At 48.2% G+C, this 24,399-nt stretch overlaps 1 protein-coding gene and 1 pseudogene across 3 annotated transcripts in view; one reads left to right on the top strand and one right to left on the bottom strand.

Moving 5' to 3' along the window:
* The first annotated feature begins 574 nt into the window (after window positions 1-574).
* Window positions 575-1,532, top strand: LOC142851905 (proteasome activator complex subunit 1 pseudogene; annotated as a pseudogene).
* Window positions 1,533-8,219: 6,687 nt separating this feature from the next.
* Window positions 8,220-24,399, bottom strand: part of Il31ra (interleukin 31 receptor A) — a 46,092-nt gene continuing 29,912 nt past the window's right edge. For all 3 annotated transcript variants that reach the window (XM_075976060.1, XM_075976059.1, XM_075976061.1), the window contains 7 exons: window positions 23,807-23,992; window positions 22,261-22,362; window positions 20,939-21,085; window positions 19,438-19,578; window positions 16,732-16,825; window positions 14,960-15,041; window positions 8,220-13,785 (listed from right to left, as the gene is read on the bottom strand). In XM_075976060.1, the coding sequence (XP_075832175.1) occupies window positions 13,318-13,785; window positions 14,960-15,041; window positions 16,732-16,825; window positions 19,438-19,578; window positions 20,939-21,085; window positions 22,261-22,362; window positions 23,807-23,992 (1,220 nt within the window). In that variant the 3' untranslated portion in view covers window positions 8,220-13,317. The remainder of the gene's footprint in view (window positions 13,786-14,959; window positions 15,042-16,731; window positions 16,826-19,437; window positions 19,579-20,938; window positions 21,086-22,260; window positions 22,363-23,806; window positions 23,993-24,399) is intronic.

The raw sequence follows: 24,399 nt of genomic DNA, 5'->3' as shown, positions 1-24,399 counted from the left end.
CAGCGAAGACCACAGTATGCAGCCTGGGCAGGGTGTCTTCACTCAACCACACTGGAAAACAGGAGCTGGGAAACAGTCTGCATCCTTTCAGGGAAATTACATTACACACCCAAGAGGGGACAAGAAAATGTATTCCTAGTAACAACTGGTCCACACCCTCCTGAGTTCAACCCTTTCTAGTCAGAGACCCATCCTGAAGTGAAAGAAAGAAAGAGAGAGAGAAAGAGAGAGAGAGAGAGAGAGAGAGAGAGAGAGAGAGAGAGAGAGAGAGAGAGAGAGAGAGAGAGAAAGGTGCAAAGCCATACTTAGGAAAAGTTGGGGCTTTGGAGGACTTGGTGCAGCCTCTTAGACACTCTTCCTTGGGGTGACAACAAGAACCACCACCGTTGTTCACAGAACACCCGGTGTGTGCTAGACCCCACACAGTCCTGTCAGCACTGGATTAAATCTCTCAGACATGAGGGTGATGTTCTTTCCCCCCTCTACAGGTTACAGCAAATGGGGCTTAGGAAGTCATCAAGTCATGGGTGAGAGGCAGCAACTCTGAGGCTCAAAAATGGGTGAAATGGGTTTTCGAGCTCTGCTTTCGCTTTCCCTTCCCGCTGCCCACTCCAGACTCCTCGTGCGGCACTTGGCCCCCCGCCCTCTCCAACCATGGCCACACTGAGGGTCCATCCTGAAACCCAAGCCAAGGTGGATGTGTTCCGCAAAGACCTGTGTAGCAAGACAAAACCTGCTTGGGAGCTATTTTCCCAAGAAGATCGCAGAGCTGGATGCATTCTTAAAGGAGCCAGATCTCAATGAAGCCAACCTGAGCAGTCTAAAGGCTCCACCGGACATCCCCATACCTGATCCAGTCAAGGAGAAAGAGAAGGAGGAGCGGAAGAAACAACAGGAGAAGGAAGAGAAGGATGAGAAGAAGAAGGGGGAAGATGAAGAAAAAGGTCCTCCCTGTGGCCCAGTCAACTGCAATGAGAAGATTGTGGTCCTCCTGCAGCGCCTAAAGCCTGAGATCAAGATGTCACTGAGCAACTCAATCTGGTCACTACCTGGCTGCAACTACAGATACCTCGGATAGAGGATGGGAATAACTTTGGGGTGGCTGTCCAGGAGAAAGTGTTTGAGCTGATGACCAGCCTTCACACCAAGCTGGAGGGCTTCCACACTCAAATCTCCAAGTACTTCTCAGAGAGGGGTGATGCAGTGGCCAAAGCAGCCAAACAGCCCCACGTGGGTGATTATCGGCAGCTGGTGCACGAGCTGGACGAGGCAGGGTACCAGGACATCCGGCTGATGGTCACAGAGATCCGTAATGCTTATGCTGTGTTATACGACATCATCCTGAAGAACTTCAAGAAGCTCAAGAAGCCCCGTGGAGAAACAAAGGGAATGATCTATTGAGCCCCCTCTCTCATTCCGTGATGGGGTACAATAGAGACCTTCCTGCTCTTCACCGGGAATTATAGACTGTACCCAATCTTCTTCCTTCTGGGGTTTCCCCACTCTGCCTCCCAAACACAATAAATATATGGTTGCCCCCCCCCAAAAATGGGTGAATTCACAGCCTTCTTGCTCCAAATAACTGTGTTCTGCCTTAAACACTGGGGAGCACCCATCCAGAACCAGGACCAGGACTGGTAAAAATAACCTCTGACAAGGCACTGTGTGGTGCGCTCAGCTGAGTCTGGCAGGGTTGCCCAGCTTCTCTAGAGCAGGGTTGCAATGCTGACTGGCGCTGACCATCCCATGGGGGTGGTCTCAGCAGTGGCTGAACAATTGGCAGTGTGGACGTCCATCCAATGGACATGCTCAGAGGAGCATCGCTTACCCTCAGGGTCTTCTGTGGATAGGGCAGGAGCTTCCCCTGTTCAGGGGTCTCCCCATCCTATCAGGTTTCTCTTGGTCCCTTACCATTTCCACCTGGGAGTGGGTCCTTAAGTCACCGCACCTGGATGTGTCTCATTATGTCTGGGGAACTTTGATACCTCCCGTCTCTGTCCTCACTTCTGTACAAAAGTAACATTCTGATTTGTGTTAGTCCTCTGGGGAGTGACAGTGGCCAGGTGAGCAAGGGGGGGCGGGTAGGAGATGGTTAGTTGTGGAATTGTCCAAAGTGACAGACTCATTGAACCCCAGTTCACCAGACTTCCTGGGCTCGTGGGAGTGCCTGCTTTCATGTCACTTTTAATACCTAGTGGGCCACTGGCTCCATTTGGAAAACTGGCCAGATCCTGTCAGCCTAGACGCTCCCTTCCTGCTTCTACACCTGATGCAGCTTTAGCTGACCCATGTCTTCCGCCTGGAACTACCTGCCTTCAAGGGAAGAGCAATCTCACCTTTGTGTCATGGGCCATGTCTAAGTGACGGTGGTTCCCAAAGTGATTCCTGGATAAACGCTAGTTGGGTGTGTCCATTTTAACACACAGCATCCATCTGTACATCTGGCATGAGGGGGATCTAAGGCTATTGAGTTCTTCAGGAATCTACAAAGCAATATACTTAACCTAAATAAAGAGCTATTGCCAGCAAGCCAAGAAAAAAATTGTGAAATTGAAATAAAAGAATATCTCATTAAATGTGTAATAAAACACGTCAGCATCATTCTCTTGGAATTTATAAAAATGTTATTCATTTGTAGAACACTTACAAATGTGGCTAGAATTGATACCTATTTTAGTTGGCAGGACTCCTGAGCCAGTTTGGTGGTATTATATATATATATATATATATATATATATTATGGCGAGTTCAGCAGCATATTATCTCCAAAATAAAAAATGTTAAAGTGATTCCTAAGAAGTCATAAAAACTTCCAACCCTTCCTAGTTAGAGACTCACCCAATACTTTCAAAAGAAATGACACATTAGAACCTTTAACAAGTGTTATCTGTCTTTCTTGGTTAGAACTTGGATGGTCCTAGTTATGATATTAGAAGATGTAATACATTTTTTAGTACACTAAAGTTCTGAGAATATTGCAAGTAGGAACAATTTCTTAAAAATAGTTTAAGTGCTAGGATCATCACTATCACTTCAGATGAATTTTATTTACATTAAAAAACAGCTCATAAAAAATCAAAGGTAAAATGGAAAATTGATCTCAGTAATTTTACGAGAAGATCCTTGTTTTAAAATATAACACATATGTTTACTCTTTTTATTAATACATGTTGTTCACTGACTTTTTTTTAAGAAAAAAAGTTATAGCCGAAAGATACATAATTAACATGAAGTGAGTTAAGTGTTTCATTTTTTTGAGACAGGCTGTCCTGGAACTCACTATGTAGACCAGACTGACCTCAAACTCACAGAGACCTCCCTGCCTCTGCCTCCTAAGTGCTGGGATTAAAGGCGTGCCTCACCAAGCCCAGTGAACTCAGAATTTTGACAGTATGTGGACCCCTGGGGTGCAGGACAGCTCTCCCACCTTTAAAACATGCTAAGCCAGATCCACCCACTGTCACTGATCAACAGGCTATAACTCAATCATTCAAAACCCTGATGGACAGGCCAGCAGCCAATCAGAATTCACTGCATTCTCCAGTGGGTCATTCATGGGACCTCTGAGAAGATGGTTGCGCTCTCAAAAGAGGACAACGAAGATGCTGCCGGCGTACCGACGACTTGTCCTGTTGATATCCATCGCGGGTAGCTTCCTTGTGCTACTGTGCCCCTACGGAGAAAGGTCATCTTAGGGGACGAGACAAGGCAAACCTTCAACTCGGGCCCCAAGTTCACTGTCTCGCTGGTGAGAACAAGTTAAAATGGGTGTCGGTCCCACAGTGAAGCAATCTTCCCGCTGTGAGGAAGGCACGCCGTGTCTCTGAGACTGACTCTCTATGACATGACTACATGTTTTATGAACTTTCCTAGGGAGTCTATTTATAGTCACCCCAAAGAGAGAGGGCAGTGAGAGATCAAAAAAACGATCCCACCCCAGTCCAGTGTGAAGAAGTGCTGGGTTTGTGACTCACAGCAGCATGGGGAGGAGTTCCTTACAGAAGCACAGGCAGCTTTCGTACAGGCAGCAGCAATACCGCCAGTTCCCTCCCTTCTCAGCAATTGTGCGGGTCACGTGTGGGTAACCCCAGCGTTCTGATTGCAAGAGTGCCATAGCTCCCACAGAGCTTCACCTTCCTTGCCCCATAGGGCCTACCGTTTCCCTAGCCAAGGGTTTTGCCTAGGCTGACAGTACCAAACGTGGCACCTCTTGAGGGTGGGTTTCAATTTCATCTGAAAGTGGCTGGTTGCGTCCATGCTAGTCACGTCATGATTATAGCTATGGGCACATTTTGCCTGGCATGCTGATAGAGTACCATGCTTTGCCTCAGCCAGGTAGGACCATCGGCAGCCATTGCTCTCCAGAAGCCTGCAGCTCATCTTCCGTCACTGCTAATGGCAGCCAGGGTGTGTGTGGTAGTGGGGGTGCGGTCCAAAAGGTTCGGGGCTGATGCCACAGGCCTGTCTCTCCATTGGTTATACCTAGCCGAAACAAGGACCCTAAGCAGAAGGAACAATCTCTGCCTCAAAACGCTTCTCTTCAGTGAGAAATGAACACACTTGCCCACCCCTGAGTCGCGCTTCGTCCTTTATACTGCTCTATCTCCGCATCCGTCCGGCGCCCACTGTTCTTGATGCTCCAGAAGCCAAGGCATACTTGGCCCCGGGGCCACCCAAGTCCAAATATTGCTGTACCCTGTAAGAGACCAACAGGTCCACAATGCAGTATGAGGTCACCAGTCATCCTGCCTGGTCTTCACCTGTAGGCAGCCTTGGCCATCCTCTAGGGAAGCTGCTAGAACCATTCCAAGCCCATGAGGTCTCCCTTCCTCCAAAACAGTGGAACCCCTCCCACCCTTCGATGGCCTGTGTAGCCGTAGCTGTCATCCCGAGGGAACACAGAATCACTTTTGTGATTTTTACCCTGAGGACTCCAGCTTGACACAAATCTTGCCACGTGTGCCTCCGGGTGACCCTGACAGGCTCCCGTATTGCTGTTTCTCATTCCCCATTGGTTGTTCTAGTACAGTGCTTCTCAACCTTCCTAACGCTGTGACCCTTTAAGACAGTTCCTCATGCTGCGGTGCCCTCCAATAATTTTCATTGCGATTCCATAACTGTAGTTTTACTATTGGTATGAATCATGATGTAAATAAATATCAGATATACAGGATAGCTGATGTGTGGCTGACTCCTGTAATGGGGTCTTGACCTCGCGACCCACAGGTTGAGAACTGTTGCAAGTCCCTTCTAAGCTTGCTGTTTGCCTGCTAGTCTAAGCCACTCTGGACCCTCCAACACTTGTAAGACTCACGAACCGCCATGGGGCTAAGCCAAACCACAAAGCCTACACCATTTCTGAGATCAGCTATGAACTTGGCTACAGGTGTAGCCACTGGTTGTGTGCATCCGAGGCTTCATCAGGGTGTGGAACTTCAGTGCCCAAACACCGGTGTCCTAGGCATAGGAGAAGGTGTGAGCTTACCTATTGATTCGGTCCCCTCTGATCCTGACCCCTCCCAGTTCCACAGAGGCACAGACTTAGACCTACAAAAGCTGAGTGTGACGTAGCCGTAGCTCCCAGCCTTTGGCTAGCTTGTGGCTGATGACCGCCCTCAGAAGATGCAGCCCCCCACCCCCACCCCCACCCCCAGAGAGAGGAAAGAAAAGAAGTTGGCCAGGGGAGTAGAAGCCTGGGCTACCCAGGAAGGCTTTGTGACTTGCGTTATAAAGAGTGTTACTGGCAGAGACTGAGTCAGATAATTCTGTGTCATTGAGCCCATAATTAAATGGTAGCATGGCCTGGGATTGTAATGACCAAAGAGTGTAAATGTCCCCAGGGTTCTCCCAACTCTCACTCCCTTCCCTCTGTCCCTTTCTGAGGTCTGGTCCCAAACTGACGTACTGCACTCTGAATTAAACACGCACCAGCTGCTGGGCCCACAAGTCTGCCTTTCTTCCCACACACCAAGTTAGCCACGTCTTGCCTGACCTTAAGCATCCATAGTGCTATGTGGCAATGGGCCTCATACCATAGACCTTGCTCAAGGGACTGTCCTGGGCTCATCCCCTCAGTTTTCCCAGCCAAGACCTTCAGGGGGTTCCAGAGAACACTCATGAGGCACACATCCCTGTCTTCTAGTTAGTGTACAAGTTTTTTATATTGGGTTTTGTTGTCGTTGCTGTTTCTGGTTTTAATTTGGATCGGGGAGGATGCTGAGGCTCTCTATTCTAGAAAAGGGGAGGGAAATATCGTAGGCCTGAGAGCAATTGCCTTTGGGTGGAGCCTGCCGCCTGATGATAAAAGGATGTTCCCTGGAGCTAACCCATAAGATGCCCTGACTCCATCAGCTAGGAGGCTGTTGCCAGGCTTGTGCAGAAACCAACAGCCAGCAAGTTGTCATTTTTCCTGGAACTCCTATTGATTTCCTGGAGGGCAGCACAGCCTGGTGGGTAAACATATCTGGGGAGGGGGGAGGGGCTGGGCAGACCCCCTAGTACATGTTGATAACACACTAAAAATGGACAGCCTAGTGTCTAAGTAAACTGTTGGTTGTGGAAAGGCCAGCTACACTACTCTGGGTGCGCTCAGGCCTCACTGCTGTGGGTGCGCTCCGGCCGCACTACTGTGGGTGTGGTCTTTAGAGCTGCTGTGAAGCAGAGAGACCACGGATGTCCCCATGTCTAGCTGTGGTTGTTGGGTTGGCTGGTTGGATAGCTGCACGGATGGATGGATGGACAGACAGATGGATCGGTGGGTTTTTGTTGTTTTGAGATAGGGTCCACGACATACTCTAGGCTGGCTTCCAATGCTCCTTTCCTACCTGTCTCCCGTGTACTAATGCTGGGATTACTGGTGTACACGGCCACACCCTACCCACTTCCCGTCTCAGCCCTCCTAGGGCTCTGAACATTTCGTTAGTTGCTGTCCCGTGAGCCGTCTGGGATTCTGAACCGAGACGGAAGTGCTTAGCCCCGCCCTTCCCGTGCCCCTCCCACACTCCTCTATTTCTCGGAGCCTACCTGCAGATGGCGAAGTGCACGTGTTTGCTCTGTGCCCCGCCCCCTGCCCCTCCCCCCAAAGAAAGACTTGCTATCTCTGCAAAGCCGAATGGCAGAAGTGCAGCTGGGCCCGTGGCCTGATGGGAGCTAGGGAGTGTCAGAGGCCCAGTTCTAAGTGCTAGGCAGGGTGTCAACAATAAGATGAATTCCAAGCCTCAAACTGCCTGCAGCCCCACCAGGTTGAGAGAGGCATGACTGTGGGAAAGCAGAGAAACACAGCCCTGATGACTTAGTAGAGGGAGGAAGAGGCCACAGCCACAGTAGGAGTGTTGAGGACCAGCCTCGACTGGATCCACAAGTTCCAGGGTAGCAGAATGAAGATTAGAATTATTAAAAGTGAGCAGAGATAAGAGAGAAATAAGAGACAGAACACAGAACAGCATTGGGAGGGAAATTCAGTGAACACTGAGCTGCCCCTTTATTTTCCATGTCTTTTCATACCCCACTCCAAGATGGGAGGGGGAGCAACAGACTTCATTACAGAGTATCTCTGGCCTTTGGTCAAGTTGTAGCTGATACACCTCTGCACTCAAAATACTACTTAGCCACTCGAGGTCAGGACCTCCCGTTTTGTAGCCACTTGTCAACAACTTTGAAAGAGCAAAACAAACTCGCACTCTCTGACCTCTGGTGAAGGTGGAACCGACTCACATCTGTGGGCCCTGGCAGAGGGGGGCACGTTCTAGGAGCTAGGAAGGGTTAGCATGCTTCTCCGGAATGTGGCGCGGCTTTGACTTGGGCCCAGAGAGACCCGGTTGGACTCCCAACTGATACGACTCAAATATAATTATGTTTGCTTAATTAAATTGATGATGATGATGTGCAATAGTAATGAAGGGGCTCAGCTGACAGGAGACTTCGTGGAAGACGGGATTCCTGGGAGGAGGAACAGAGACGTGACGACCTGGAGAGTCCTGGTCACCTGGGGTTCATCCCTCCACCGCCACACACCCTGATCTCTGTTCACTGTGGGCTGCCCTTGCCCTATGCCATCATGGCATCTTTCTGTGTGGACAAGACTGGCTTCAAAATTGCAGCAATCCTCCTGCCGCTGCCTCCCCCTCTGCACCATCACACCTGGCCAGGTTAACAGATTACAGAATGAAGGAGGTGAAACCTTAGAAGTATAGAAAATTACAAAGGCGGTCTTATGGCTTTATTACGCAGATGCTCAAATACAAACGTGTTGACAGTGAAGTACCTGGAATGTTCCCCCCATAGCAGTCCACATGTCTTCCTCCCCACTGCGCGTCACAGAGTCATACATTACCCAGACACATAATAAATCTATGGAGAAGCAGACATGCCTAACCTCCAGGGATGCAGAATGATTTCTGCTGCAATCATCGGACTCTGTGACCTTTCTGGTTTCCGTATTTTTATTTTCGTTTCAAGTCTAGGCCTCAAGACAGTTCTCTCCCATCTTGCCCTATTCATAACTGTTGAGAAGGATAAAAGACCCCATGTCTACGAGTGAAGTTGGCAGTGTATGTATTCCCACCTTCTCTGAAGAGCTCTGGAAGCCCCTGCTGACTCAGCCTTTGTCCCTCCTGAGTCCTTCTTCTAGATCCTTCTTGGCAGCTCAGGGCAGGTCCCTTGCCCAGGACTCTGCACACAGAACTCAATACAAAGGGGCAGTTGTGACCTCTGGGCTCCTGTACCATGGGCTGGCGCTGTTTGTGATCATGTAAAACTCCCCACTGACCCCAGTGTGCAGAGGGAATGAGGACCTGTAGTGTCCTCTCTAGGATCCACTCTCCCAGACCCCCACAATAAGAGGGCAAGACACCAACACCACATAACTGATTATAGATAGGCCTTATTGTTATGGCTTAGATAAAACACTGCAGTTCCTGGAGGGATGCAGCAGCAGGCCACGAGGGCCAGCAGGTCCCAGGCAGGGAGCCACTGGCGGGTGAGAGACAGAGATAGATAGGTACGCCATGCAGAGAAAGTGGGTATTTATTTAGTGGGTCATGGAGGGGAAAGGAAAAGGGGGAAGGGGTGAAGGGGGAAGAGCAAAGAGAGGCAGAAAAAGAAAGAGAAATGGGAGGGGAAGAGAGGAGGAGAGGAGAAGAGAAGCTACCTCTTTGGGAGAGAGATGGCAAAGAAGGAATCAAGCTGGATGGAGAGAAGATCCCCTTGCCTCAGAGGAGGATGGGGGAGGGAATGGGAGGGGCTTGTCTCTTAAAGGGACAGGACAGACCATTACACTTATCATAGTTAACGTTCTCAAAAAAACAATTAACAAAAGCAAAATTAAGCTCACAGCAGTGAAAGAGCAGGCTGTCAATGGAAAAGTACCAGCTACCCCCCAGGCATCTCTGGTAACACCAAAAATCACTGTAGCCTTAAGAGGTCGTATCAGGCAAGATATGATCATAAAACCTTCAGCAAATTCAACTTTGTAAACAGCTCCAAGTAGACAGGACAAAAGTAAGAAAAGCTCCCCTGAACAAAGATGTTTATCGTAGTCACTCCCTGTACTAAAAAGATGTTCAGCACAACCGTGTTGACTAAGGACTGTCTCAGAAGCCACAACGTGCAAAGACATGGACCTCTAGGGCGGCTGTTCTAAGCATTCCACCCCAGCATTGCTGGCATTTGGAGACCAGTTCCTTAGCTATGAGGATGAGGCTGGTCGTGCCCTGTAGGCAAGATTTCAGCCCTGCTGGCTGCTGCCCACTAGATGCCAGTAGCACCCCTCCCAGCCATGGCAGTCAAAGCATCTCCAGGCATGGCTCCTCTGACGTTGTAGGCGGGAGGGCAAACTCACCCTGACTGAGAACAACTAGTACAAACGACAAACAGATGACAAATAGATGCCAGCTCTCCACAGGGCTGGGTAGAGGACAGGAAGTGATAAGGGCTGGGCCCCCAGTGTGTGCCCTTCTACAGGAACCAAGTACTCAACTAGAAAACCAGAAAGGTATCCTGGTTTTGTTGTGGGTTGTGTGCCTACATATGTGTATGATGTGTGCCCACGCATGTGCCTAGAGGTCAGAGAGGGAGGCTGGGTGTCTTCCCTCATCACTCTCTGTCTTGTTCCCTTGAGACAGGGTCTGTCACTGAATGAGGAGCCAGGCTGGAGGCTAGCACACCCCAGGAACGCTCCTGTCTCCACCCTGCAGCCCTGATGTTATAAACATCCATGGTGACACCCAGATTTTTATGTGGGTCCTGGGGATTTGTGCTCAGGTACTCACACTTGTTTGACAAACACAATTACCAGCTAAGCCACCTCCCAGTCCCTTGCTTTTTTTTTATTTTTCGTTTTTAAATTTAGCAGCTAGTTCAGAGTTAATGATGTCTGAGCCCTACACAGGAGCAGAAGTCCCCAGAGCTTTGGCAAAGGGGCAAATGGGAAACACCACAGGCTCTGCCATCCTAAGTCTCTGCCAGTTACTGAAGTTGCTTTTGGGCAGAAAGGGGAGCAGCCACAGATAATAGGTAAATGAGGCATGGTTAGCCCCTCCTCTAGTAAGCTTCATTTGCAAGCCCTGAAATTTTAATTTCAGGTTAGAATGTTAGGCATTTCCTTTGGATGGTCTGCTCTTGGGTGGTGCTCAGGTAAATCTCAGTTTGTAGTTCTTCCTGCAACCAGGTGATGTTTCAGGGTAAACTACTGAGCCGCAGGCCTCCATTAAACTTAAGGATGACTGAGTCTTACACTGGCAGGTGACAATGGTTGGAAGTAAAGAACTTCCTTTGGGTGGTCTGTTTCTATTTAGCTTATCATGGCTGGCTCCTGCATTGGCTGGCTCATCCTTTTTCTTTGACAGAAAAGAGAGAAAACACAGATGGCCTTCTTTACCCAGGGAGGCAACCCCCTGGATGCTAAGAGTGGACGCCTATGGTGAGTGGATTCAGGAAAGGAATCCATCATGGCCTCTGAGCCTGCATCCTGTGATTCTGCCTGGAGAATGCAGTGTGGAAACTGTCCCTAGAGCTGCCTCTGCTGGGACCACCCCATAGTCCACCTGGGACAACACAGGGCCAAGAGCAACGAAGGTAAATCTGGGGTGTGGCACAAGGAGGCCGAGAGGAAGAGAAAGAACTGAAAAGAAGTGGAGATAGCACCTGAAAAGAGGGGAACGCAGACCAAAGGCAAACCAGGGAGGCTGAAATGAAACAGAAGGGGGCAGGACAGCTGGTGCAAAAGACAACCCAGGATGCTGCTGGCATCTGTGATGCCAGGGTAGCAGAGGTAGGCAGGGGGCAGTGTGTGTGTGTGTGTGTGTGTGTGTGTGCGCGCGCGCGCTCATGTGTGCATGTATTCTTCCACCTCTCTTTTTCTCTCTCTCCACTGTTCGTGGGCTTCAGATTCCAAAGCATCATCATGCCTTTTTTTCCGTGACCCCCTTGAGACTCCACCAGCTCCATTAACCTCCCACAATCCCCCAGCTAGAGGCTGAAGGGTCAGAGAGAAGAGGTATAGGAGTGCCCTTGATTATCCCTCCCCAGGTCAAGCTGGAAGGCTGAGTTGAGCCTCCCCAGTCAGGGATTCCTGGGGGAGAGGCTCTGAGGAGCTGTGCTGAGCTACACAGCAGGAAGGGAACCAGTTCAGGGTGGCCTAGGATCAAACGTCCCTTTGGTTAAATCACTTCCTAGGCTTGAGGGCAAGACAAGGGATAGGAGGGTGATCTCCAAAGTGAGAGTCGGGTCCCCTCAGGTCCCTCCCTGGTTCCCTATAAACCTTCACTAGGGACAAAGGGAGGGGCTGGGGAAGACTGCAGCCACTGAGGCACGTTTTTTAAATGGCCTATGGAGGGAGGGAGGCTTTGGGAAGCAGCCTCAACTTCCTGTGCCCACAGTAAGATTGCAGCCAAGTGACTGATGACCCAAAAGGACAAATGCATGAATCCACTGATCAAACTATGTCTGGACAAACACATGACTCTAGAAGACTTCAAATGCAGCCCTGCAGACGCCAGGCTCTTGAACATCCTCAGAATCCATCCCAGGGAGGACTGGGGAGGTCAAGTCTTGACAGCAACATTGGTCTGTCATTATCTCGAAATGTCAGGGTCTTAGGCTAGAGATGAATTCTGCTGAGAGGAAAGGAAGGCGATGCATTTGCACAACTGAATGGTGGCTTGTGAAATGTATGTCTGTAACCCAAGCACCGCCTACTCAAACTCTCCTAGCTTCCTGGCTGCACATCACCTCCTGTCACTCAGCCACTGTCCCGCCCACTGTGATCTCATCAGGTTCCCAGGGACCGGCCCACTACTGTGCACAGCTGCACAGTTCCCCAGGCCCAAGCATATAACTCCCCCCCCACACACACACACACTCCCTCTGGTCACGAGCTCTGTGTTTGACTATAGCAAAGGGGCAGAGGTCTCAGGACACAGCAGTAAAGTTGCTGAGCACTGTGTGCTCCCAGGCCCTGATTGTATGTGGCTGGGAGAGACCTTTTCCGGTCTGCTCAGTAAGCATTCCTGGGCTCCATGCCAGCGTGAGGGGCAGTGTCTCTGAACAACAGCCACTGCAATGTTTGGTGCCTTCTTCTCTACTACCAGATATGGCGCAAGCCAGAAGAGCAGCGTGAGCTGAGAAATGGCCAACAGCGTGGGCATACCTGCTGCCTAGCCCACGGTCCAGGCCAGTGTCTTTCTGGAGTGTCTCCCATTTCCTGATTTAGTAGCTGTCAGTGTGTAATAAACCTGGGGCAGATGGGATGTGGAGAACACTTGCCTAACATAAACAAGACCCCGCTGGGTTCAACCCCGAGTGTTGCAAAAATAAAAAACTAAATATAAATTGGTGGTGAAGAGTCCCAGGAAGGGCATGAGGAAGACCCTTGAGATGGAGCAAGGGCTAAGGAGCCTGGCAAACCATTAGGAAGCCACTCCACTTCCTGGCCTCTGCACCAAAGAGAGAAATCTTGTTCAGGAACAGGGTGAGGAAGGGTCGAGATCAGGTTCCCACAGGAATCGAGTACCAACCAAACAACCATCCTGGAGCCCTGAGGGCAGCTTCAGCATTGGCCGGGGTAACTTCATCCTTTAGGATCTGAAACTGGGTCCTTCTCTCGAAGTCATCGTCTCAAAGGGGCTGGGTGAGAGTACTCGGAAGAAAGTGACTTGATTTTCTTTCTTCCTAGAACAAGTTGACATCTGTGTCACCATGTTCCAAGAGACTTAGCAGCAAAACGAATGGGGAGGGGCCAAAGAAGACTTCTGGAAGTCTCGGTGTCTTTGCTAGGGAAGGGACCCACGCAGTCTGCGAGGGCTCACTCCACAGCGGCGGTTAGATTTCTCTCTTGGTGTGCTCTGGGATATTTCCATGCACAAGAAACTCCCTGGTGGTCACTGAATTTTTCAGATACGGATTCGGAGGTCGCTCCTCACTGCGAGGCTCTGGTCCTGGACTCTGACCGGAAGACAGAAGTTGCTCATTGAATTCTGTGTATGTCTCTTCTGTCGTTCCCAAACACTGGTTATGGGTGTCTCCAGGAATAACCTCGGTTGCAGGGGGCCTCTTAAAGCTTCCCCCCGGGGGACAGTCAGGCCTCGATGGAGAGGTCACATACTCATTCGCCTCTCCTCCCAGAATGCTCTCCTGACCTTTCCTAGCTTCCTCTGCGGAAAGGACTTCCAGAAAGTTTTCAAAGTTTACCACCAACTTGTCAATGAGGTCAGCGGGGATAGAGCATGGTTTTAGGATCCTGTCTTCTGTGCTCCCAGGGTTGTCAGACTCCTTAGGACTGGACTTCCTCTACAGAAAGAAAAGGGGGCAGACACCCCGGGAGTCATGTGAGGAGTACAAATGGCAGAGCTGAATCATTACATTTGGGACACAGACTCCCTGCCCCCATGTACAGCCCCCCACATCTCTCACTGGTCCAGATGGTGACCCGCCACTTCCTCAGGAGCTGAGGAGCAGCACCCCACGGCCCACACTCCCTCTAGAGAGTTCAAGTCTCTCTTCCACAGCATATCTGCAAAGCTCCAGGTGAGATGAGAACCCTTAGGGAAAAACCATAAAGGTAGGCACCACCAGGAAATCTAAGGCCACCTGACAACAGGGCAGGGCTCTGCCATCTTTGTCTTCTGCTGGCCTGTGCCTGGCAGGCAGATGAGAATCAACCAGTGCATGCTGTAGAGGCCTGACCTTCACACTCTGCAGAGTACATTTCATTGACTTAATAAACAGGAGAACAAAGAGGCCAACATAAAACACAAGAAACAGTTCATTACAAAAATGCCCCTTTAGAAAAATAAATTCTGAATTGAGAAAAAAAAAGACTAACATTTTAAATTCTTGCATCAAGGAAAACCTATGAAAGGGCATTCAATAATAAGGATTTAAGAGCTATGGTTCACTGAGCTGATTTACTCTTAAGGGGAAAATCATAACTTAGGCATTTTTCAAGTTTCCTATTTAAAAACATACTTAAAAGGAGGATTTCTACTTGGAAAAATATATCAGGAAACGCTACTGCCAATTAAATAATTTTTGACTCTCTCTCCATTGGAAAGATGCCCTTGGGTTACCATTTTCCCCAGCATCCTATGTCTCTGAATGGCCTCCAGATTAATTTGCTCTTGATTGCTTTTTAAATGACCACAGAGTTGACAGTCAGGCCTCTTGCTCCCCACCACAGAGCCAAGTCTGTTAGCACAGTCCCTTCTCTGTGGCATCCTTCAGGATTGGTTTTATGTTGGGAACACCTCAGGCCCTGGCGAAGCTCTTTCCTCTAGCCCCGAGGGCAGGGCGAAAGTCAAGGCTGGAAGGCTGATTCCAGCTTCCCTTTCAGCTGTTTCCTGGGTCTTTCAGACTTCAGTTCTTTCTCGATGAACCCTGAGGAAAGCCTCTCCCATGCCCATCCACCCGCTCCACCTCCCCCAGCCAGCCTACAGTTTCCTAGACAAAATCCAGCAGCGTGTACCTTGAAATCATCTCCGATCCATGTGGCTAAACTACTTTCAGCAGGGTTGGGAACATCAGGACAACACAGACGAGTCAACCAGCTATTAAAAGATGAGATTTTAGAAGAGGAGGTAAGCTCGAGGCGTGGTCCATGTGTAGCGCGTGGCTGAGCTAAGGACAAGGCTTTCTAAAGGCAACTGTGTGACTCCCTGCTCAAGAAGAGCATTGTTATTTGAATTAGAATGTCCCCCACAGGCTCATCTGTTCAAATACCTGGACCCCAGTTGGTAGAACTGTGACCTTGGAAGAGGAGGTGTGTCACTGGGGGCAGGCCTTGAGGTTTCAGAAGCCCACCCATCTCTGTCTCACATGGCTGTGTCTCGAGATGTGAGCGCTCAGATCCTGCTCCAGAGCCCATTCGGCCTCCTGCCACGCTCCCTACTGTCACCATCATGGACTCTAACCCTCTGAAACTGGAAGTCTCAAATAAAAAGTTTATAAGCTGCCTTGGTACAGTGTCTTATCTTAGCAATAGAAAAGGAAAGACAGAAGGTAACTGCATAGCTCCCTATTCAATAAGTGTAAACTTCCACACTCTAGCCTGGCAGGAAATATGGAGCAGTTGTCTATGGGATACCACAGGAGATGCATGCTTCCCCCATGTAATTATGTCCTTACCTTCCTTTCTCCATCACCCCTGCATCCCTACCCTGGTCCTGATGATGGAAACTGAATTACAGCCACTCTTGGCAAATATATTCTTGGGAGCAGTTAATATACTAACCACCCACGCTTCTACATAGTGGTCCCCAAAGCATGTTCCCAACTTCAGCACCAATATCACCAAGTAATCAAAATCCAGATTCCTAATCTTATCCCAGAACTCTGAGTCAGACGCCCTTGGGGCAGGACCTGATTTTGACTTGTGCCAAGATTAAAGCTGGTTACTCAAGAGCACGGTGTACAAAAACCTGGGCTGTGACTTGGCTGCATCAAATTGTTGGTAACTGATGTTGACGTGTGTGCTTAATCACGAATGAATCACAGCTGCTGGGCAGAGGAAGCTCAAGAGCCAATGTAGAGCGCTCTACCAAGGAGAAACTGGGGCAGCATAAGGCTCACTGCAGGGAGTAATACAAGACGCTAAAGACAAATATTTCCCTCACACTGGCAAGAGCAAGCAGGACAAACGTGCCTGCAGCCAGCCTTCCAACTCTGCGCCACAAAGAACAGGTCTCTTTTCCCACCCAGCTGGCTAACGCCCTGATCCCAGGGCTCAGTCTCCTCTCCACGCCAGCGTCAGGTGATAAACAGACACTGACAGAAAGAGCCTATGGGACAGCTGGTACTCCTTGTTCTCAGAGGAATCTAGACTTGGTGTACAGACCTGTACAAATACGTCTTCTTGTTTGTTAGAGTTCTGATGAGTCCGAGGGTGTGGCCTTTAATCATTTCCACAAAGATGAGCCAAAGGAATGAATGAATTCCACCCCCTCAGGGAGGAACGCCCTCTGATACCAGGGCCACGGCGCCTTCCACTGCTTTCTGCTGCTCATTTTATTTTATTTTATTTTATTTAATGATTTATTTAACTTTATTTTATGCGCATTGGTGTGAAGGTGTCAGATCTCGTGGAACTGCATTTTCAGACAGTTGTGAGCCGCCATGTGGGTGCTGGGAATTGAACCCGGGTCCTCTGGAAGAGCAGTCAATGCTCTTAACCGCTGAGCCATCTCTCCAGCCCCTCTGCTGCTCATTTTAAAGATAATCACTTTCTTTTTAGAAACTCACTTTGGCTTTTTGAGACCAGACGTCACCGTGAAGATGCTAAGGAGGAGAAGGCCTCCTCCAACCAGAGATGTCAGGAGGATAATTTCAAAGACACCTTTGCAACAAAGAGAACAAAATACCATTGTCAATATAGTTCCCCGATTCATTGACAAAAATCAAATAACTTTTTCTTTTAGCCTCAGCAACATCTCTCATTAATTTTCTTCTATTTGAATTCAATTTCTTTCTAATAAAACCATTGGAATTTGGGTTCCCCATCTAGCTGTCTTTCCTCCATGTGATATGACAGATATTGATAATTTTTCTTTTGTATTAGTATATATCACTTATACAGAACAATGGGCTTCATCATGACATCTTCAAACATTATACATTATATACTGATAGATGTGTTCACCAGGGTCATCTTCCAACTTCATTCATTCAGTCAGTACTTACTGAGCATAGCTATTGGCCAGACATCATTCTGAGAAATGAAAAAAATAAGAAAGCAAGAAATACCAGATCCTTACTCACTGGTTCTTATATACTGGGGTAGAGAGACACATACAGTAAAACTCTGACGCTTAATCTAACTATTGATTTGCCTGGATGGAGGGATGCCTACAGAACAGTAAAAGCGTGCTTCTGTGTCTCTGTGAGGGTGTGTTCAGAGGACTGAACTGGAGAGCAGCTTAGGGGAAGACCAACATTCAGGGACCCGAATAGGATAAAAGTGGAAAAAGAGAAAGCCAGTCAGCAAGCGCAAGTTCCCTTCTTCCTAAGCCTGAATGTTGATTGCTAGAGGCATTACCCATGGATTTCATAATTCAGCTTAGCTAGCATTTGGACATGGACTCACACTAACAACTCTCCGGAGAGCTTCCAGCTTTAGACAGGGACTGTATCATTAACCCAGATCTTATTTTAAACTGAGTGGCTCCCAGGGTCTCTGTTTTGACAGCATGCTGATGACCACTGTTAGAAAACCTAGACTCCACCTGCATAAACCATATCCGTTTTGTTCTTCTACAGAATTTAAAACAGAATAAAGGGTAAGGTGGAGGGAGGTTGACAACTTAATTTTGCATTTATGTATCATTTATCTAATTTTTTAGATAGGGTCTGCCTCAATGTGTAGCCCACACTGGCCTGAACTCACCGTGTAGACTGATCTAGCCTCACACCTCCCATGTTCCTGCCTCTACCTCTTGCGTGCCGAGGCTGGCATATAGCACCATGGTTAGGTATGCTCACGAGAAAGAGCTGCCCTGCACCACTACAGAGAAAAGCACTCCAGGAGATGCACAAGCCTTGGAGAAGGAGCAAGTGAGAGAACAGAGGCAGGGAGTGAAAGGAGGTAAGGGGCGGGCAGTGACCGGTGGGTTTTCTACAGGGAATCTAGAACTTGAAACTGTGACCGCTGTGTCTGAGTGTCTTGTAGAGGGCTGAGAGACAGGTAAGAACACTAGCTGCTCTTGCAGAAGACCCAGGTCCAGCTCTCAACACCCACATGGCTGCTCACAACTGCCTATAACTCCAGTTTCGGGTGATGCGAACCCTCTTCTGTATGTGGTCCACATAAGTTCACTCAGCTACACACATTTTCAAAAGAAAAAAAAAGGTGGGGTGAACGGAAGTTGAGTGGTCTTAATCTAATCTACAAACCAAAGAGGGAAATCCTAGGCTCCGACACAGTATCTTGTTCTCAGCTTGATCCTGAGAGAAAATACCATGAGCTGCCCAACTTGTATCCAGTGCTCTGAAAACACAGCATGATTTTTTTTAAAGAATTTTTCAAAGGCAGCATCAAAGAGAATGCCAAGATGACATTGCTAGTCCACGGAGGAGAACATGCTTTCTGTGCAAAGGCAGATGCTCTGCTCGTGGTTCCCAGAGGCACAGTCTGTTTTATTCTTTTGGAGTATGAATCACAAAAGGATTTTGAGATGCACGAGAAGACTCTTTTTTTGGCTTGTACTAGTTATTGCAAAACCTAACAGTGTCACGTGTGTTTTGTTTTTCCAGTTTTCTGAAACAGGGTCCTCCTGTGTAGCCCCAGCCATCCTGGAACACGCTCTGTAGAGCAGACTTTTCCCTTCTTTTTCCTTCATCTAGAACACATCCACTGCCTTCCTACTACATATCCCCCTTAGCCAACAACCATATGAACCACTACATTTTACATGCTTGTTAATCTATCAAGGTCTTCTTGCTCTCCGTGTTTTCAATGGAAAAGCTGGTAAGCTGAACACACACACACACACACACACACACACACACACACACACATCTTTTTGCTCAAAAACCCCACCGATGGTGACACTGAGTCTCTTCCTGTTCACCGGTAACCTCTGATCGGCCAGTTTTTTTCTTCCGAGGTTCTGTTGCACAACCCCTGACATTTAGGAACTAGCGAGTGAGAGGTGGGATGACAGCCTGCCCTGGAACTACTCATGGCTGAGGCTGACGTTGATTGCTTTCCCAAAGGCTATTGGGGGGCTGCCTATCAGGAAGGAGAAGCAAAGTGAGCAGTCTGTCTTACTCAGCCCTCAGTGCGCCTGCTCCTCTGCAGCTCCTTGGTGTTCATCTTTCAGGGAGGTGGCCGACCCAGAGAGAACACAAGGCTTCATGCTCTGCTGCATTCTGCTGGCTTTCCAGCTCTTGCCCAAATGGCATCTCCCACCCAGTGGAAACTCCACGCAGGGGCCTGAAGCTGGTACTCACTGATTGACGAGGTCCTGAAGTTTATTGTTTTCCCATTGGTCCCCCCAGCTCTAGTGTTGGCCACAACCCATACGGTATAAGAGGTCCTTCTTGTCAAAGACTCCAGGTCATACTGCAGGACTTGTGAGTTAACTGTCTTGGCTGGAGGGAGAGACAGAAGCTGAACAGTTCAGCAAGCCAAACTGAAAGAGCGCATTAGTGCTGACCCTCAGAGCCCTGGCCTGAAATTCTAGCCAGCCCTCTCTCAACTTTTGCTTAATTCAAGTGCATCGAGATGGAACAAAGACCTAAATATAAGAGCTAAAAGTACAAAACTCTTCAAAAGCCAAAATAAATAAGTCACAACTTTGAATTGTGAATGGTTTTTAAAAATATGATACCCAAAGCATGAACAACTATATAAAACAATAGTAATCTGAACTTCATTAAAATTAAAATGCCTTTGTCCATCAAAAGACAATGTAAGACTAAAATAACTATCTACAAAATTAAGAAAATATTTGTAAGTTATATATTTAATAAGGAGCTTGTACCCACAATATAAAGAACTCATAACTCAAAACCACAAAGACAACCCAATGTTAAAATGGGTGAAGAAGTTAAGAGGATATTTCTCTGAAGAAGATGGACAAGCAGCCAATGCCTACACAGAGGGCTGCTCCATATCCTTAGTGACTAGAGAAAAATAGTTTTCTAAATGAGATACACACTGTAAGATTTATTTATCTTATTTTGCAGTGAACTCAGAGCCTCGTGCATGCTAGGTAAGTGCTTGAACTCTGCGCTGCTCCCTCAGCCCCTATTACATCTTTGAAATAATCTGGGCAGGAAATGAGTAGACAGTCTGGTAGTTTCCAGAGGCTGTGGGGGGAGGGGAATGGGAGCCACTGATTAAAGAATACATAGCTCTCATAGGGAGAAGAAACAGGGAAAGGTGATGGCTACACAATACGATAAACGTTCTTAAGATCTAAAAATGTTTAGTGCTAATTTTTACATTATGTATACCCTACCATAACAAAATCAAATTTAACCTAAATGAGAATCCAAACATAGCCCAGAGTTTACGGTGCCAGGAGATACTGTGGGCTTAAAATGAAGCACCCAGGGTAGTGGGCGGTAGAGCTCTGCAGCCAGGCAGTACCACCAGACAAAGTCTGTCCCCCGCACATGAACCCACTCCTTAAGCTGGGCGGATTCCAATAGGAATAATGGTCATTGGAGTCTGAGGGGGTGGGTCAAACCATTCCGTGACTGAGCAGGAGAAATCACTTCAGCGCCCCCCATTCCTCTTTAGGGGGCTTGCCTACATTCTTCTTGAAACTCTTTCAACTATTTCATGAGGTGGTGCTCTTGACTCTACATACAGAGAGGTACAAAGAGGCTAGGTATTTGTGTAAGGTACAGATCATAGCCCTGGAAGTCCCCCCCTGTGTCAGGTCTAAGTCACATCATCTGGGGACAGGGGCCGATTGAGTTTGCTCAGCTTGAGAACACTTACAGAATTCTTTTTCACCTTCAGCTTGGCAAAATATGGTGTAGTTATTGATAAATCCCATTCTTCTATTCTTGGGAATCTCTTCCCACACGACTGTGGCTGTCTTCAGACCGATGTTCTCCACCCTGGTCCTAGGACCTTCGGATGGAACTTCAGAGGACAGGGAGATGAAAAAAAAAACCCACGAAGGTTGAATCCCACCCAGGAAGATCCGCCCCTACCCCAGAGTTGCTACCGTTGTTCAAGTAAGACCTGAAATGCTGGGGGTGAAATAAGGTGGATGCATCAACTAGTTTGTACAGGTTGTTTGTTTTGTTTTCAGTCAGGCCTATCATATACGACCACAAGGAATTTCAAAGCACCAAGAAAATGTGCTTTCTTATAGGTCCCCCATTCCAATGATCACCCCGCTTTCATTTCTATATGTAAAGCACAGCTATGATCAGCTGAAGTCTAACCTCCCTGGCCGAACTGTATACACCAGGAGACAGTTGCCAGCGTTGAAGCTAGAAGATGCTAACTTTCAAAAAGATAAAATACAATCTGAGTAATGTGCAGGAAAGCCCATGCTCCTGGAACTAGCTCTTGTAGACCAGGCTGGTCTCAAACTTACAGAAATCCACCTGTCTCTGCCTCCCGAGTGCTGGGATTAAAGGCGTGTGTCACCACCGCCCAGCACTTAAAAGATATCCCGGAGGCTGCAAGACATCAGCCCAGTGGCTAAAGCGTTTGCCATGCAATTCTGAGGTCCATGGTGACCTGGCTTGTAATATCGGAGCTGAAGCGATAGAGACAGGCAGATCTCTGGGGATTGCTGGCAAACCAGCCTAGACTGATGGGGAAGCCCAAGTCCCAGGGAGACAGTCTCAAAAAATCAAGAAGGTGGATGGCTCCCGAGAAATGACAAGCGAGATTTGACATCTGGCCTCCACACATGTGCACCAAAACACACACGGCCAGTATGCACACACTCACAGAGAATCACTTTCAACGAGTATCTGATGAACTTGATGGGCTTCCTGGATTGATCTTCATTAACGTTAACTTTGGTTCCAGCGCTAGTTGCTGCTGTGTTGTGCCGTCAGGCAAGGAGTTTCGCCTCTGTGAACCTCGATTTCCCCTTTGTAAAGTGGGAAGTGACCGGGTCTGTTGAACTCTTTGTTTCTATCTGTCCACCTTTGAAATCTAGTCACTCTGTACCTGGGGCCCAGGTGTGCCCAACATGTTTGAAAGGGAAGATTAAGCTGTGGTAGAATTGGACCTGATGACAACCCAGCATCTGAATTCACTAAAGTGGGCCCCCGCCAAGGTTGAGCTACACGTACCTCCTTCTTTGGCGTAAGCTTGGATGGTGTATGGCTGGCCCACTTCTTGTCCCAGCACTGGATACACTGATATATTATAGCACAAGAAAGGCTTTAATTTATCTTGAGGTAAGAGGGGGATGGAGAGAGAGAAAAAAAACTGCATAAGTACACATAATAGAATAGAGGGAACGAAGGACTACACCCCGCAGAAGACATTCTGTTTCTAGGTAAGATGGTCTCTACCATCTCTTCTGTTCTAAAATGGTCTAACACCCAGAACTAAACTGAGGACAGTTCTAATAAAATTTACAGTCCCATCTTGAACAGGGAGAGAAGCCAGTCCTTCCTCCTCCATTGCTGATTGTATCATATGATTTGGGCACATGCTGCATAAAATGTAACCCTTCTGACAACAGTATATACGAAAATACCCTGAATTCTAGCTCCTCTATCTGCCTGTGTTACTTTATATGGCTTTTGGTTTGTTTTTGGAGACAAAGTCTCATGATATAGCCCAGGATAGTCTTAAATTCAAGATCCTCCACTCTACCCAGCCTCCTCCAGAGGGCCGGGGCTATAAATACATGCCACCATGCCTGGCTAGCGTGTTCTTAATATAGATGCCATGAAGTACCCAGACACAGCCAGAGTGCTGAGACATCCCAGGCGAAGCTAACTTACGTCTTACATGGGGAATGGACTTTCTTGAAATAAAGTCTGTTTACTCTGTCTGTCACTGAGGAAGGGGCCTAACTCTTACATGGGCCACTGAGGCAGAATGGAGCTCAGAGGTAGGACACCCCAGGATAACTGGGACTCTCCTCAGGTAAAGGTGAAGATTGTGGGTTTGGGGGGCGTGGCAGATGCACTACATTGTTGAGCTCACAGCGGCTGTGTTCACTGTGGACGTGTTCAAACCAGTCAACATTCCAGCATGAAGTGGGCAGGAGCTCATGAGCCCCACTCCAGCTGAGGCATGATTATGGACAGTTGATGGTGGATAGTGAGGGGAGAGTCATCTCTCTTACGCGTGTGAACCCCACTCTGCAGTAGTCAACCACTATCCAGTGGATGGCCACACACCAAGCCCATATGGGCAGCACTAATTAGATTCAGTGGGTCATTAAAAAATAAAAGGAAAAAAGGGAGGAACAGAAGGTTGTGAGGGGTATGGAGAAAATGGGAGAAGTCAGAGGGAGGAATTAGCATAGATATGGGCAAAATGCATTGTGTGTTCACATGAAATTATCAGAGTCAATTAAAATATTATTTTAAAAAGACTCCCTTTTCTATGTTAAATTATGATTAGCCCTGACAGGGTATCTAGTAAGCACCATTATTCCCTGTGTCTCTATTGACATGTATGGAGAAGGTTGTGTTTACTTCCCCCACCTGGGGACAGGCTTTCTGTGCCAGCTTCACCCGGGACATATTGAGAACTGTGACAATTACTAATCTTCTCCAGTGCTGTCCCTCACGTTGCAGCTTTAAAGAGAATTCAAAAGTTGATTTCAGTGAAACCGAATCCCACATCAAGGGAGACTGCAGGGTCTGTGCCAGCTACCTTGCTCGATGGTCCAGTTTGTGACGCGAGACACGGACTCCCAGGAAAGGGCAGAGAACTCCGACTCTGCCGTTTCTGGGAGCCACTCCACCATCCAAGTGTCCACCTCGGGAATGGAGCTCTCCCACTCCACCACCAGCAGAGGCTCAGCAAGGCGGGCCTGCATGTCTCTGATGCACTGGATGGCTGAAGAGAGAGGAAAGGACAAATTCCCAGCTGCCACACTCGGCCCAAATGTACCAGCCCCACAGGCATCCCTCACTGCCAGACTGCAAAATCTCCACTGTATCATCTCTTGCCACTTTATTCTCATCCTTTTCCCCTTTCTTTTCCCAATATCTCTGATGATGAAATGACTTCTTAATCTGCTCTTACAGCCCCCCCCCCAAACTGCTTTCCAGAAACAGACCTCACTAGTGAGCTAGAATCCGAAGGGACATATGTCCCATGCCTTCTCTGCCAGTCAAAACCTCTCCCAGCAGGAGTGGGAACCTAGTCTCATCTCTAAAAGCTCATGGGTTCCCAAACTGACTCTGGACTTGAGATTCCAATTGCTACTCCTGCACGAAAGCCAGGTAATCTGTCCACTTGGA

The sequence above is a fragment of the Microtus pennsylvanicus genome, chromosome 6 (genome assembly GCF_037038515.1).
Source record: "Microtus pennsylvanicus isolate mMicPen1 chromosome 6, mMicPen1.hap1, whole genome shotgun sequence".
Taxonomy (NCBI): domain Eukaryota; kingdom Metazoa; phylum Chordata; class Mammalia; order Rodentia; family Cricetidae; genus Microtus; species Microtus pennsylvanicus.
Note: the sequence above shows the minus strand (reverse complement) of the source record. Positions and strands in the feature narration are given on the sequence as shown.